General features: G+C 36.9%; 2 protein-coding genes across 3 annotated transcripts in view; both read left to right on the top strand.

Annotated features, from left to right (window-relative positions):
* LOC136029572 (glycogen phosphorylase-like) overlaps positions 1–17,481 on the top strand; it is a 302,996-nt gene that overhangs the window by 142,015 nt on the left and 143,500 nt on the right. The window lies entirely within an intron of this gene.
* LOC136029571 (reticulon-1-like) overlaps positions 1–17,481 on the top strand; it is an 82,992-nt gene that overhangs the window by 50,955 nt on the left and 14,556 nt on the right. For both annotated transcript variants that reach the window (XM_065708061.1, XM_065708063.1), the window contains one exon: positions 10,540–10,747. In XM_065708061.1, the coding sequence (XP_065564133.1) occupies positions 10,540–10,747 (208 nt within the window). The remainder of the gene's footprint in view (positions 1–10,539; positions 10,748–17,481) is intronic.

The following is a 17,481-nucleotide window of genomic DNA, read 5'->3' on the forward strand; positions in this document are numbered from 1 at the left end:
GAGTTGGTGGAGGAAACCGGAATTCTTGGAAAACGTGAAAATCGGGGGATTTTTATCTTACGAATAGGTGATCGTATCTTAATGAAATTTGATATTTAGAAGGAGTTCATGTCTCAGAGCTCTTATTTCAAATCCCGACCAGATCTTTTGACATTGAGGGGTGTTGGAGGGGAAAATCTTGGAAAACACTTGGAGTGGAGGAATCGGGATGAAGCTTGGTGGATAGAATAAGGAAATATTCTTGATACGTGATTGACGGAACCGTACTGGATTGGCTCTCTTTGGGGGAGTTGGGGGGAGGGGTTCGGTGATTTGGTGAGCTTGGTGCTTCTGGACGTGCTAGGACGATGAAAATTGGTAGGCGTGTCAGGGAGCTGCACAAATTGACTTGATAAAGTCGTTTTCCCCAGATTTGACCATCTGGTGGGCTAAAGGGAGAGAAAAAATTAGGTATTTATAACTTACGAGTGGGTGATCGGATCTTAATGAATTTTGATATTTAGGGTATTAAGCAAAGATTCGTAGAATTTTGTTAGAGCTCGTACCACAAGATCTCTTGGCTCTTTGCTCTTCTTGCCTCGTCACAAGTGCCATATGAGCTCTTAGCTCTTGTTTTTTTAGTTCTATTGTCTCTTTCTTTTAGCTCTTTGCTCTAAAGGCAACTTAGGGGAGTCATTTACCTCTATTTCTGAATATTTCTAACTTACTCGCTGTCTGCTCTTTTTCTTCGTGTTTGCTACTTTCTTTTCTGCATTCACTATCATTTCTGTTGCGATGTAGTAACTGCAATTTATCGTCTACTGCTACTATTTTTAACAATCCCTGCAGCACCAAGCCACGTGAGGCCAGCACAGCTATGCACGCTCCTCCTCCATCCGAGCCTATTCAAAGCCTCACTCTTCAATCCCTCCCATGAAGTTTCAGTGGCCGATTCCACCGTTTCTTCTCAGTATTACCCTAGAAAGTGTGATCGAATCAAATTTTGGGTCTATGACATTTAGCCCAAACCTTTAAGGAGGGGTTCGAAGGATTTTTTTAAAGTTTGCTTTTGGTATTGTATCAAGAAATTGGAGCCATATGCCCCAGATATCCCCAATCCCAATATATGAATACAAACTCCTTAAATATAAATAGAAAAGGAGTCCTGCGACGATTCCTGAAAGTTACGAATGACGGATTCGGGATCCTAATGATTGTAGTCATGATACCACGTAGGTGGATCAATATCCAGAGTTTCCTTTGCAAGACATTTTTTTTTAGCTTTTGGGGGAGATTCATGGTTCAGCTTGCTAATGATGAAGCTCCTCGTACTGAAGCTGGTTTGGAAATAAACAAGTTTTACCGCTGCAATAGAGCAATGGTTACTTGTATAGAAAGGATGGCCGACTTCTTCACCTAAAAGATCTTTTTTGCTTGAATAAACTAGCAGTCATAGTAATATTTATAAACCGCTGTTCAAAAATAATTGATATGTCTGTTTAATAATTTTTTGCTCAATTCGAGCTTTTAGAACCTTTCAATTAGTTGTTAATCCGTCTAGAACCGAATCCTCTAGCCAATTAGTTTCTTATGAGGAGTACAAGTAGATTGTTGAGACAATCTATTTTAGTTGGTCTATTTGTGAACTAGACAGGTCCCCTTGCAAAGAGAGATTGTCTTTGGCAAGCATTTTTTTTTTCGTAATTTGATAAGAAATTCTTAGATATATCACTCAATTTTAAAATCAATCTGTTTTGATGTAAGTATGGAGTACATTTTTTGTTCTTGCTTTTTCTTCTCAGATGTTCCAATGCTAAACAAACCTTATATATAGGTCTTCGCTCTCCGGTTGAAATTTCTTCAATAATATACTTTTAATAGAAAAAAGAATGATTTGTAAAATAAATGGAAAACTATTAACACACAGTTATTTAATATTTAAATAACTTTTTTTTTTGTATGACTGTTTCCTAGCTCTTTATACAAAGACTATTTGCAGGTAAAATACCGTCCTCTAGTTTTGTTCAGAATAGTCTTTTTTTTACCATATGAAATCATAGGAGTAGTTAAAAATAAATAGTATAATGCAAAGTAATATGATTAAAAAACCAAATGTCTGATTTCGAAAGGCTCCCTAAATTGTAAATAAAAAAAAAAACATTTGGGAGTCTTAAGTCCTGTATGCATTGTTGTTTTTGTAAAGAAAACCAGTGGATTGTATGGACACCTGGAAAATATCTAGAAGTTCCTGTAGTAATTTTTACATGAATCTAGACGGTCAGAACTTGAATTACTCAGGTCTACACGATCAGAACTTGATTTTGAGGGAAGATTCTGGTGTTTAAGCCCGAATTTATATTCAGATATTAATTGGAACACAAAAAATGGAATTGTTAGGAGAACAAGACTTGGGTAACTTTTTGATTCTCATAATGGATCGATTATCAACTGTTAATAACTTGGTTAATAAGTTTTAATAACAAAATTTATTAACTTGGATTTTTAAGTTTCCATATATTATGTAAATTTACCCTTTACGTTGACCTAAGTCCAATTAAAAACCCATTGGCAATTAGATTTTCCTAGCATCGAAATTTAGGCAGCTCTGATTTAAGCCAATCGGATTTTTCATAGAATTTTCTATTCCGCTAAGAAAAAAAAATCTATATAAGAATTTGATTGGCTCATATTAGTGCTAGCTCGCTATTTGTAAAATCTAACTGCGAATAGGCCTAAATGAGTAAATTGATTGAAGGCAAGCTAATTTTAAGATAATTATATTTTGTTTGAGTATTACTAGTTAATTGTCATTTCCTTATCTGACAGGTCGGGCTTTTCTATTTATCATAATGTTATGCTTTTCCAAGATAATGCAGCTTTCTTTGTATGAACTCATTACTGGATATGTTATTTAAAGCGCAATGCCTATTGTCTATTGACTATATAATAGCTATTTATATTACTAGTTTAGACATAAAATTTGACATACGGCTTTAGAACTGTTATAATGTTCTATTTGTTCAGGGCTATGTGGGTTGATTGATTTTTGTAAACATAATATTCGTCCAATTTCTTATTGTGATAAAGGGATTAACCATTAAAACTCCCCTTTAGCCGATGGAGTGTAGAAGTTTTTGTCCATCTGTAAATTAGATGGTGACTGTCAGGCATAATTAATAAGTTTTTTTTCAGGGGGGGGGGGTTTCGTTGAAAATGGAAGAATTAAAAGGTACATATCAACTTGTTATAAATTTTACAAGATAACGGGAATAAAGTGATAAAACTTTTGCTTTTTAACCTTTTTTATTATGTCTGCGCTAAAACATTATTCTGCCAGTCACGTACGGCTCCACTTACCTCAGAAGTTTTTTCTTCAGTTTCTCCAGGAGTTTTTTTCCAGAATTTTAATTCTTAATAGAAATATTTCTCGTTTTTATCTTTGAGAGGTGGGCATCGTTCAGTTATCGATGTCTAGTTTGACTTGTAGGTGGAACACAAATATTATTTTGTTGATTCTATACAAGCAAAAATAATATTTAGAAATAAGATAGAGGATCACCAAAAGCATAGCTATTGGGTCTTTTAGCTATGCTTGAATAAATGGCTATTGGAGAAAATGGCCGTGGAGGGGGGCTAGGTGCCCTCCAATCTTTTTGGTCACTTAAAAAGGGCACACACGCATCCGTGATTTTTCTTCTGCCAAAAAATACAAAATTCCACATTTTTGTAGATAGGAGCTCGAAATCTGCACAGTAGGGTTCTCAGATATGCTGAATATGATTTTGTGATTTTCCATAAGATTGTTTGACTTACTGGGGATGTTTCCCTTCTTTTTCGAAAATCAGGTAAATTTTCTCAGGCTCGTAGCCTTCGATGGGTAACATGAAAGTTAATGAACTTCGATAGGGTTGATGGTTTAGGGATACAAACTTTAATCATTTTGGTTTGGGAGCTTGGCTCATTTAACATCCCTGTCCTTATTTCCAGTGGTTGTGATTTGCCAATTTTAATATTACTTGCTTGCACTTGGTTCAGGACACAAGATAGATGGCTGCCCTTCCTTGCCCTTGGCCATGGCAGACGGTTGTGTTCCACTGAATAGGGTCATATGTCTTAGGAGTAACCAGGTCGAGCCAAAAGAGATTGCATCGTCCTCTAGGTCAGTGGGAACCAGCTGTTTGGTCATGGTTAGCTTTGAATGCTCAGACAGGAATGTCCTTTACGTTGTCTCCAAACAGGATTTGGTTTGCAATTTATAAAAAAGGTTGTTAGATCCACGATAGATTAGGATGAAATAGGAAAGGACTTAATGGTTTATAGTTCCAGTACCCTATTGTCAGTCTACATAGTAGTCTTGAATGCAGAACAAACATGGGGTTTTAGGAGGTGTTAAACTTTTTCAAGAGGCAAGTTGCATTACACTGGTCGAATGTAACCAAGGAAATATTCCGATTTCCCCTGAAACGCTACGTCTTCCTTGGGCCTTGTTGTCTTCCTTGCTACTTGATCACGGACGTTTTGTTGTACCATATCCCATGTGCAGCTGCTCTAAAATTAAGGGTTCATAACTTCTGTTTAATATACTTTTTGAAATTAGTATACCATTTTTTGGAGTTCTTTTTTCGTAAACTTTAGGACATGCAAGCTACGTGACTCGAGTGTGAAATAATTATTTTTCATTTTCAAGACTTGCCGCTGGTTTACAGTTCAGTGCTTGTTTTGATGATTAATTTTCGTGTTAGCTCGATTGAGATATTTTTGTGGTTTGAGGAAATTCTCAGAGCCAGAGAATTTTGCAATATATTTTCCTTTTGTTTTCACCTCCGGTTGCCAATCGAAATACATTAAAATATATCTTGTTGCACACTTGATTTTCAGTTGAATGCCTGATCGTTTCTTTTTTATTATAAGTATGCTATGTAGTTATTGTATTTATATCCCCCTCCCCCTATACGAGACTGTGTTGAAGGTTTGAATAGTCTTCTTAAGGAATTGTGTCAAAAAGTCAAACTTAAGCGTAAAGAGTGTGGGTTGAGGAGGAGGAAGTCCCATCTCATATACGGAATAATTTTGTCGATTTTAAGTTTTGATGCTGCTCAATCATTTCACTTGAAACCGGAAAATCTTTGAAAACGCTTGGAGTGGAGAGATCGGGATGAAACTTGGTGGGAAGAATAAGCACAATTCTAATTAAAACGCTTAGAGTGGAGAGATCGGGCTTGGTGAGAACTTGGTGGGAAGAATAAGCACAAGTCCTAGTTACGTAATTGACATAACCGGACTGGATCCGCCCTCTTTGGGGGATTTGGGGAGGGAGGAGATTTGCAGTGCTAGGACGATAAAAAATGGTAGGTGTGTCAGGGACCTGCACAAATTGACTTGATAACAGTCATTTCCCCGAAATAACTATCTGGGGGGGCTGGAAGAGGGGAAATCACGAAAATGGAGGTATGTTTATCTTAGGAATGGGTGATCGAATCTTAATGAAACTTGATATATAGAAAGATTTCATGTCTCGGATGCTGCTTTTTTAATTTGGGACATAAGGGGTGGAGGGGGAAACGGATATCCTGGAAAACTCTTAGAGTGGAGAGATCGAGATGAAACTTAATGGGAAGAAGAAGTACAAGTTCTTGATACGTGATTGACATAACCGGACCGGATTCACTCTTTTTGGGGGAGTTGAGGGGATTTCTAGTACTTTGGCGAGTTCGAGAATAAGTACAAGTTATAGATACGTGATTTACATAAGCGGACCGGGTCCGATCTCTTTGGGAGAATTGGAGGGATTTCTAGTGCTTTGGTGAGTTCGGTGCTTTTTGAGGTGCTAGGATGATGAAATCGATAACTCTAGTACCGAGTCTAATTTTAGGTTCAGACCTCGTCGCAAGTGCCATATGAGCTCTTGGCTCTCGTTCAAATCATACCGGGTAATCTACTTCCCCTTTATAAAATTCTTCCTGTAAACTTCCTTCCACGAAAAATTCCCTCCTTCCTGCAGAAAATTCTCCCAAAAAATGTCCGCATATGTCCTGATATGACCATCTCAAATTTTTTATCAGGTGTCTTTGAGAAAAAAGGTGTTTGGGTGGGCTAGATGGCCTCCAATAGAGTATTAAAAGTTTCAATTTCCGTACGAATGAGGCCTCTCCTGATATTTTAGAACCATTGATTCGATGCGATCGCCCCTATAAACAAATAAACACGCATCTGTGATCTTTTTTTTTTGAAAAAAAATGCAAATTTCCACATTTTCGCACATGGAGCTTGAAACCATTTCAGTAGGATTTTCTTATATGCTAAGTCTGATGGTGCAATGTTCATTAAATTGCTTGACTTTTGAGGGTGCTCCTCCTTTTTTGAAAATCAGGCAAATTTTTTCAGGCCTTAGCTTTTGTTGGCTAACATTAAACTTAGTGAATTTTATATATTTGAAATCTGCATAAAACACCAGTTCTTTTGATGTTGTCAAAATTCCATTTTTAAAGTTTCGGTGTCAAGTCGCTTTCTTCAATCTGACTGGAGTATCAAATTATCATTGGACTTGAGGTTGGACTATGATTTAGAAATACTTTTAACATTAAAAAGCTTTCATGAATTTAATATCAAGCTTTTGAAAACCTTTGATACCAAGGAATGGGGGATGCTTATATGACGGTAGATTACTACTAGAGTTTGAAAACAGAATATTCCAACTAAGTGCCTTCGAGAGTGTCACGCAAAAGAAGCTTCCGAAGTTTCAAGTAGCTATTCCTCCATTTTTAACTCTTTAAGATTAACATGTGACCGCATTTAATTTATTTTTTACATTTCTTAGTTTATTTGTTTATTGATAATGTTTAATTGTTATTAATTGTTTATTAATAATGTCATGTTTGAATTTTAGCTCATTAAATACGAACAAATCAGCGTCGAAAGCAGTGGCATTTTCTCTTTTCATTCCTTCCTTCCATCACTCCCTCTTTCATGCTGCTTTCTCTCTTGCTCGCTCCATTCATCTGTTCGCTAAAAGCGTATAATGTTTTTTAGTATTTTAAATCTTCTGATGGGCGTTTTCATTTTTGCTGTCTAAGGTTAATGCTCGTTCGCCAAGATCGATCTATGGGAAGAATGTAGTTCTTGTGTGGCATGCAAACTATAAAAAATAGTCCATTTCTCTGGTCTCTCCTTGACTTTTTTCTGCTTCAGAATTGTGAAAGTAAATTTGTCAAACTAACCTCAAGTTTGCAGTAGATTGTTTGGTGCCTAGTTTTAAAATAATGACTGATGTTCATGTTTTGTCCAAAAAGATAGAGGATATTAAATATGAAATTAGGGGTAAGCTATTGCTATTGAACTGTAGGTTTAAATTAAAAAGCAAATCAACGGGGATCATAACATTTTTTTCAGTGCATTTTTTTACATTAGTGTTTTTTTACATTAGATTTTACTTGTAAAAAGGGTACTTATCTGTTAGTCAGTACACACTAGAGAATTTGGATGTATAAAATCAGACAATAACCGATCTATTGCTGTGTGTATACTGAGACAGTTAGCTTCGGACCATGAAAAATTATATTGTACCTATATTTTAATAAATATTTAATTGGTATTTTGGTAGGTTAAATAGCATTTTGCACGCAGTCCCTCTATACTTTTCCCCCTAACCCCCCTAATGTGCAAATATACATCCCAAATTTTATATATATATATATATATATATATATATATATATATATATATATATATGTATATATATCCTATCTATTCCCAAGTATTTCAGGCGTTTTAACCCTGTATCTGTAGATCCAAATTCTCGATTGTTTACTGGCTAACAGATAAGTATCAAAAAAGTGAATTTGGTATGGTGCCCTGTTTCCTTTTTATTTGTCTTTGTTGCAATCTCTGAGCTAAGCTCATGTTCATTACTTCAATGATGAGTAGTTTCGGAATTTAACCAAGATTTATTATTAATGAGTTCGGTCTTAGTCGAATTTCCTGATTGGGTCTTTGAGTCACACTTCGCCGTCACGAAGAATGATTTGAAAAATAATCTGATTGGCTTGTTATAACCAGTTCAGATATAATTTTTTCACTAAGTTTTAGTTCGCTATTCAGGATAATTAAAAAAAAATCTTATTGGCTTGCTACACCATTTCAAGTGGGAACTTTCCAATCTGGCTTAGCTCGTTATGCAGATTTTTTTTTTGGGGGGGGGGCTGAAGATTGATTATGAAGCTCTCGAATTGGCTGCTCTTTTCAAAATTAAAATAAGTTTAACTTTAGCTGCCTCTAGCTGCCTCTGGATACTGGCTAAATTTTGCTATATAATGGTTTAGAGCTAGCTAAATCTTATCGTGAATAGGTCTTAGATGTTTGACTCTCCCTGGTATTTTCCTCGTTTTGACTATTTTTCTTTGGTATTGAACAGTCCAGTAAGGGATAGGCTCTGATTAAAATGCGAGTTTGTTATAATATCATTAGCAGTCCTTTTTTTATGGCACTTGGTATTAACCAAGTGACATATAGCAATCGCAAATTCTGTCGGTCTGTCTGTCGGTCCCGGTTTTGCTACTTTAGGCACTTCCAGGTAAGCTAGGACGAAGAACTTTGGCAGGAGTATCAAAAACCGAACCAGATTAAATTAGAAATAGTCGTTTTCCCGATTTGATCATCTGGGGGGGGGGGCGGTTAATTCGGAAAAATAGAAGAAATGAAGTATTTTTAACTTACGAACGGCTGATCGGATCTTAATTAAATTTGATATTTGGAAGGATATCGTGTCTCAGAGCTCTTAATTGAAATCCTGACCGGATCTAGTGACATTGGGGAGGGGAGTTAGGAGGGGGAAAATCTTGGAAAACACTTATAATGGAGGAATCGGGATGAAACTTGGTGAGAAAAATGAGCACAAGTCCTAGATACATGATTGACATAACCGGAACGGATCCGCTCTTATTGGGGTATTCGGAAAAATGAGGGATTTGTAACTTACGAATGGGTGATCAGATCTTAATGAAATTTGATATTTATTAGGATCTTGTGCTTTAAAGCTCTTATTTTAAATTCCGAGCAGATCCTGTGACATTGGGGGGAGTTGGAGGGGAAACCAGAATTCTTAAAAAACGTGAAAATTGGGGTATTTTTATCTTACGAATAAGTGATCGGATCTTAATGAAACTTGATATATAGAAGGATCTTATGTCTCAGATGCTCCATTTTCGACTCGAATGGGACCGGTGACATAGGGGGCTGGAGGAGGGAAACAGGAATCTTGGAAAGCGCTTAGAGTGGAGAGATCGGGATGAAACTTAATGGGAAGAATAAGCACAAGTTTAGATACGTGATTGACATAATTGGAACGGATCCGTTCTCTTTGGAGGAGCTGGGGGGGGTGTTAATTTGGAAAAATTCGAAAAATTGAGGTGTTTTCAACTTAAGAACGGGTGACCTGATCTTAATGAATTTTGATATTTAGAAGGAATCCATGTCTCAGAGCTCTTATTTCAAATCCCGACCAGATCTGTTGACATTGGGGGAGTTGGAGGGGGAAATCGGAAATCTTGGAAAAAGCTTAGAGTAAAGGTATCGGGATGAAGCTTGGTGAATAGAATAAGCAAATGTCGTAAATACGTGATTGACGTAACCGTACAGGATTCGCTCTCTTTGGGGGAGTTGGGGGGAGGGGTTCAGTGCTTTGGTGAATTTGGTGCTTCTGGACGTGCTAGGACGATGAAAATTGGTAGGCGTGTCAGGGAGCTGCACAAATTGAATTGATAAAGTCGTTTTCCCAGATTCAACCATCTGGTGTCTAAAGGGAGAGGAAAAATTAGAAAAAAATGAGGTATTTACAACTTACGAGTGGGTGATCGGATCTTAATGAATTTTGATATTTAGTAGGACATCGTGACTCAGAGCTCTTATTTTAAATCCGGACCGGCATTAAGCCTCTGATTTCCCTTTTAAGTCAATCTATTGATTCTTAGAATTTTGTTAGAGCTCATACCATATAAGCTCTTGGCTCTTAGCTCTTCTGGCATTGTCACAAGTGCCATATGAGCTCTTAGCTCTTGTTTTGGATTGTTTTCTTACTTACTTACAAATAAATTTTGACTGTTTTAGTATTCGTTGTTATTACTGCAATTTGGTTTCTGTCAAGTTTCTGCAATTACTTTTCTTCTCGGATAGTTAATTGTTAAATGTTGAAATGGCGCAATGTTAAAAGAAGAGTTTATTTCAGTGTAACCACATCAAAGACCCAAAGATACGTAAAAAAAAGTATTAGCCTCCATTTTTGGGGAGGGGAAGGTGATAACCTTCAGATTTTCGTCTTATTTTCTGTCATTTCTTTCTCTTATTTTCTGGCATCTAATTTAGTCTATTTTCTTGTAGTTAGCATTATCTGAAAGATTCAGTGTCAAAGTGAGTCCAGTTCAAATTTTGCGTCTCATAGCCTTAGAGGGGACCAGGTCTAAAAATTAAAAAATTGGAAGGATTCTTTCTTGTTCCTTTTATCTGGTTTGATAATATTGAGTTGTTTATTAATTTGAAGCTATGCAATATCTCTATTTTTAATTACAGTTGCTGATTTGGTGTACTGGCGTGATCCAAAGATTTCAGGTGCAGTTTTTGGAGCCGGCCTAGTGCTCCTATTCTCCCTGTCTCAGTTTTCTTTCATCAGTGTTTTTGCGCATCTCCTACTTTACATTTTGGTTGGAGCATCCATATTCAGACTTTACAAGACCGTATTGCAAGCTATTCAAAAGACAGGAGAAGGACATCCTTTCAAGTACAGTTTTTATTTATTCTTTCTACAGTTTTATTTTTCCATATTCCGGGTGTCTTATTATTTAGAGGCTGACAAGCTTCTAAGGGCTTCTCATAATGATCATAACTATAGTCACAATCATCAGTAGAAAATATATATCTTCGCCATATATATATATATATATATATATATATATATATATATATATATATATATATATATATATATATATATTTATATATATATAATGCACTGAACCGAGGATTACACCTATCAATGGAGTTTATCCAGTTTAATGGGGTTACTGTGAATACTGCTTTTATTTATTTATTTATTTTCTTTATTTCCCTCAAAAAAATGAGGAGTATGCTACAATATAATATAAAGGAAAAAAACAAATTATAACACACAATCAAAACCTATCAAATATTGATCAAATACTTTAAAAAAAAGATACAAAACACTTGCTAAATAGTTTAGCCTATTAATCATGAAGAGCCGGAACTGTTACTAAAAAACGGAAATAAATTGTGGCCTAAAAGGTTAATTTTCGCCTTATCTTCGATTGTTTTTTATTTTTTCTTTATACAGACTACAGGATCCTTCACATTAAGCTTTAAAACAATCTCAGTGTTACTAAAAGAAAGGGGGAAACCAAGTAAAAATTTACAGAATTTAAAATAAGAAACTTTAATGGGTGAAAGATCAGAAGGTCTGAAATTTCGGAAGAGGAGGGACGGGAACAATACGTAGGGCAGAGCAACAGCGCTATACATACGACCAAGGACGTCCCGACGGTAAAGACCCCGAAAACGAATTAGAAGACCAAATGCCTTGCGTAGTTTCATCTGAACATGCTGAACCAGGACTGGTTTAAAATCTCTTTTCGAAGCAGCATAAGGTAATCCCAAATAAGTGACTATTAGCGACGACTGAAAAGTAACACCATTGCCGCAATTGAGAGTCGCCCTGGCATTATCCTCTAAACAATTTACAACAAAAAATTGACATTTTTCAAAACTGATAGAAAGGCCCAAACCTTTTAAACAATTAATTAAAATATTAAAATTAGAAACAAGACTAGACTTGGACCGGCTTAGAAGGATAATGTCATCCGCATATGCAATGTAAGACAGATTTCGAGATAATAAAACAAAAGAGCAGGAAAGAGAATTAAGGGCAGTAGCTAAACAAGAATTGAATATATAAGGAGAAATAATTCCTCCTTGTCTAATTCCTCTACCCACTTGAATTAATTTGGACTGAGATGAAGACGAACTCGGACAGATACGGATCTTTAAATCAGAATATCAAGAGCGAAGGGCTCGTATGACAGCTAGGGGCAATCCAGCATGGATTAAAGTGAGCAGAGCAGATGCATGAGAAATGTTATCAAAGGCCCCTTTGATATCAATCAAAAGGGCGTCTAGCGGTTGACCAGAAATTTTCGCTTCTTCAATAACTTTGCTGAAAGATGCATGGGCGTGGTCACATCCCAAACCTCTCTAAACCAACTTGATTAGAACCAGTGTCAAGAATTTCAAGAAGATCCTTCAAACACAACTCAAACACTTTCCCAATCATAGAACCCCTAGTAATTGGCCTCCAGGAACTACAAGATGACAAGTCTTTTTTCCCGCTCATAGGAATAGGCGTAACCATGCCAATATAGAATGACGATGGTACTAAGCCAGTAGTTAGTAAAAGGTTGAAAAATGCCAGTAGAGTAATAAGAAAAGAAGAAGGAGCGAGTTTGAGGTGATTAGCAAATAAGCCATCATGATCCTTAGCCGATTGCGCCTTCAACGTTTTGACTGTTCCGCGTAACATATCCTCAGAAATCCTGTAATCAGTTGAAAAATTCTTCAACCTTTCATCTAATTGCAGCACAACACTGTTAGACAAGAAAGATTCACACAACACCTTTAGACTCACCGTAGTCGTGATGAAATTCTAATCGCTAAAAGAAAAAAAAAACTATTGAAAGGCTTCATTTTAGGCATAGTAAAGGAAAGATCTTTAAAGCTTTGTAATCAGTTAGAATCCCTTAGAAGGCTTCTCAGCTTAAAAGGCAGATAAGATAGTATCATGAGCTTGAGAACATCACCTGTTAGTTGACAGGTAGATTATCTCTCATAAATTAATCATGTGCCACTAATAAATTGTTTCGGTTCAAAATGTTGAAAGAAGGAAGTAACGCCAAACCAATCCAAAGACAAAGTTTAAGTTATCGCATTAATTTATGAACTGTCAAAGTATAAAATAGTATTATTTGTTTGATGCTTACCATTAGCAAAAACTAGTTCGCTTTCTTTTTCAAATTAAAAAAAAAAGTCGTCATAAACAAATTGAAAATTTTGCAATATGGCTCTTCAAAAATTAAAGAGCCCAATGGCTACTTATTTTAAACCAAAAAGTAACCTGGAAATTTTACGATAATAGTAAAGTAAGAGAAAGACAATGGTAAAGTGTACAACAGTGTCGTTTAGTTTTTATGGCACTTGTCCGTCTGCCAAGTGCCATATATCGATCGGAATTTCTGCCGTCGGTCCAGGTTTTGCTAGTTCGGGCACTTACAGATAAGCTAGGATAATGGAAATTGATAGGTGTATCAGGGACCCGACCAGATTAAATTAAAAATAGTCGCTTTCCCGATTGGACTATCTGGGGAGGATGGAGGGACGGTTAATTCCGAAAAATTAGAAAAATTAGGTATTTTTAACTTACGAACAGGTGATCGGATCTTAATGAACTAGAATATTTAGAAGGACATCGTGTCTTAGAGCTCTTATTTTAAATCCCGACTGGATCCGATGACATTGGGGGGAGTTGGAGGGGAGACCGGAAATTCTTGGAAACGCTTGGAGTGGAGAGATCGGGATGAAACTTGGTGGGAAGAATAAGCACAATTCCTAGATACGTGATTGACATTACCGGACTGGATCCGCTCTTTTTGGGGGAGTGGGGAGGGAATTTCCAGTGCTTTGGTGAGTTCGGTGCTTCTAGACGTGCTAGGACAATGAAAATTGGTAGGCGTGTCAGAGGCCTGCGCAAATTGACTTGATAACAGTCGTTTCCCCGATTCTACCATTTAGGGGGGGGGTGGAGGGAGGTGAAATTGTGAAAATTGAGGTATGTTTATCTTACGAATGGGTGATTGGATCTTAATGAAACTTGATACCTAGAAAGATCTCGTGTCTTAGATGCTCCATTTTCAATTCAGATCGGATCAGGGGAAATTGTGGTGTGGAGGGGTGAAGCGGAAATCTTGGAAAACGCTTGGAGTGGAGATATCGGGATGAAACTTGATGGGAAGAATATGCACAAGTTCTAGATACGTGATTGACATAACCGGGTCGTATCTGATCTCTTTGGGGGAGTTGGGGGCGGGAGATTTCCAGTGCTTTGGCGAGTTCAGTGCTTTTGGACGAACAGCAAAATCAATGACTCTAGTACCGAGTCTAATTTTAGGTTCAGACCTCGTCACAAGCACCATATGAGCTCTTGGCTCTTTTTTTTTCATCCAGGATACGGTTAACAATTTGTATCAAGAAACATATTTTATAATTATTCATGCGATTGACTAGTAATTTTGTATAGAAAAGAGCTTTTAACTTCTTAATATCTTGAAAACCAAATAAGATAAAAAGAAAGTGACATGAGAATTGATATGAGAAGATCAATTGATATGGGTAATTCGAAGTGGATCCGTGTCTTCGAATTGAAATAGATCCGTGGTATGAAATGCTGTCGGGGAAGGTATTTCCAACTTCCGAACTCTCACTTTTCTCTCTCCAAAGCAGTAACTTGTGAATTTTGAAAATTGCTATATCATGGGATTTAAAGGCGATATATTGAGTTTAGGAAGGTGAGGGGACGGGGTAATTCTAATATTTCAAAAGATAACACATTTTGAGTTACTGCACTTAAATTATGAGAGGAATCTTATTTACCTTCAACTCTAATCTATACGGATTGTAATATTTTAGCTGTTTTTCACTGATATTCACCATTGTTTAAGGGCTCCAGTCTGGTCTCAGTGAGATGAATATTTTTGCTTCAGAGTAAATAAAAAATGCCAGTGGGTCTTTCTTCCAAATCCATTCCAGCTAAATCAAAAGGCACTGTGTGTATGGTTGCGAAGTAGACACTCAAATGTTGACCAACGACAATTCGAAACTTACGCTCTACATCTACCATCCACTATATTGTTCACCTTATTGACAATATATGTAACACATTTGATAAACCGAATACCTGGTCCCATGTTATTGTAGTGGAATTGCAAAAGGCTTTTGATTTAATTAACCACAATACATTGGTAAAAAAAAAATCCAAGACTTTCAAGTTGACCCCTATTTAATTAGAATAATTTCGTCTTTGCTTTCTAATAGAACACAAGTCGTCAAATACCTGAATGTATATTCTGATCCCCTCCCAATTTATAATGACGTGCCTTAGGAACCCTCTTAGGCCCAGTTTTATTTCATTGCAATGATAAACAACCTTGGTGTCGATTTCCCGGATAGATGAAAATTTTTTGATGATCTAACTGTCTTAGAGACATGTTTCAAAAATTTAAGAAATAGCCCAATAAACATCTTGGAAACGATATCAGACGAGGTTGTTACTAATGATATGGGAGTCAATCCCTTAAAGTCAACGGTTTTAACTATTAATTTTCTTAAAACTTCCCCTTCTTTCACTTGAAATGTCTCACTTTGAAATGTCTGTCACCATTATGAAATTACTGGGTGTTACCATCTCAAGCGACTTAAAATGGGATTGCCATATTAATGATATTTTAAGACGTGCAAATGCTGTATTTTTCCCTCCTTAAACTCCTTATAAAATTTAAATGTGCTAAATCGTATTGTTTGAGGATATTTCTCTCATTTGTGTGCTCAACCCTCGAAAACGCCTGTTCTGGCATCTCCATTAAATTGTCGGACAGAATAGAGGCGGTCCAAAGAAGGTGCCTAAGAATTATCTTTAATGAAGATAAAGTACCTTATATTTCCCTTCTTCGGAGAGCCAATCTAGTTACCCTTAAGGAAAGGAGAGCAAAAATTTCCTTACATTTCGCTAACAATGCCCTTTACAGCCCTCGGACAACTGCCCTTTTCCCTAGTCAATATTCACCCCTTCGACCCCGCTTCCCGCATTCTGTTTCAACGAGTAAAAAATTGTTAACTGCAAAAAAAGATTTATATATTTTAGCAAGGGATTACAAAAATTTAAAAACCTTAATAAGGAAAACGAAAAGTTAGAAGCTCAGTAGATATCGCAGTTGGAAGTCCGATTTGATTTCTAAGCAAATGTCTATAAAAAGACTCAGTATGAAAAGATAGCAAGTTGTCAGCGATTAGAAGACAATTGACAATGAGAATCCATATATAGAAGCGTGACGCGTACTGGGGCCCGGCGGCTGGTAATTGTAAAAATATTTCTATATATTTTAACAAGGGATCACAATTAAAAAATCTTAAAAAAGAAAACTAAAAGTTTGAAGCTTAGTAGATATCGTTGTTAAAAATTGGACTTGCTTTAATAATTAAATATCTTTGAAAATACAGCAGCCTGCCGAATGACGGGGCCCGGTGGCAAAGCCGTGACACTATGAGGGTAGGGGTTGGGGTTGATGGTTCAAAAGCTTTCCCATTTAAACTGAAGAATTTTGGCTTAGACTGTGCTTTTTTATTGCACTTCCTAAGAAACGGCTACCACATTCAAGGAAGGCAGCAGGCGCGCAAATTACCCACTCCCAGCACGGGGAGGTAGTGACGAAAAATAACGATGCAGGACTCATCCGAGGCCCTGTGATTGGAATGAGTACACTTTAAATCCGGTATCTACCAAGTGACATATAGCGATCGCAAATTTTGTCGGTCTATCTGTCTGTCGGTCCCGGTTTTGCTAGTTTAGGCACTTCCAGATAAGCTAGGATGATGAAATTTGGCAGGCGTATCAGGGACCAGACGAAATTAGAAATTGTCGTTTCCCCGATTTGACCATATGTGGGGGAGTGGGGGACGGTTAATTCGGAAAAATTAGAAAAAATAAGGTACTTTTAACTTACGAACGGGTGATTGGATCTAACTGAAATTTGACGTTAGGAAGAATATCGTGTCTTAGAGCTCTTATTTTAAATCCTGACCGGGTCCGATGATATTGGGATGAGTTGGAGGGGGAAACGTAAAATCTTGGAAAACGCTTAAAGTGGAGGGATCGGGATGAAACTTGGTGGGAAAAATTTGGGGAGTCGGGGGAGGATTAATTCTGAAAAATTAAAAAAAATTAGGTATTTTCAAGTTACGAAGGAGTGATCGGATCTTAATGAAATTTCATTTAGGAGGACCTCGTAACTCAGATCTCTTATTTTAAATTCCGACCGGATCCAGTGTCGATGGAGGGAGTTGGGGGGGGGGTCGGAAATCTTGGAAATGGCTTAGACCGGAGAGATCAGGATGAAACTTGGTGGGAAGAATAAGCACAAGTCTAATATACGTGACTGACATAACCGGACCGGATCCGCTCTCTTTGGGTTATTTGCTGGGGGGGGGTTGATAAATCGGAAAAATTAAAAAAATGAGGTATTTGTAACTTAGAAACGGGGGATCAGATCTTAATGAAATTTAATATTTAGAAGGACCTTGTGCTTCAGAGCTCTTATTTTAAATTCCGACCAGATCAGGTGGCATTGGGGGGAGTTGGAGGGGGAAACGGAAATCTTGGAAAACGTGAAAATTGAGGTA

The sequence above is a fragment of the Artemia franciscana genome, chromosome 7, assembly GCF_032884065.1.
Source record: "Artemia franciscana chromosome 7, ASM3288406v1, whole genome shotgun sequence".
Taxonomy (NCBI): domain Eukaryota; kingdom Metazoa; phylum Arthropoda; class Branchiopoda; order Anostraca; family Artemiidae; genus Artemia; species Artemia franciscana.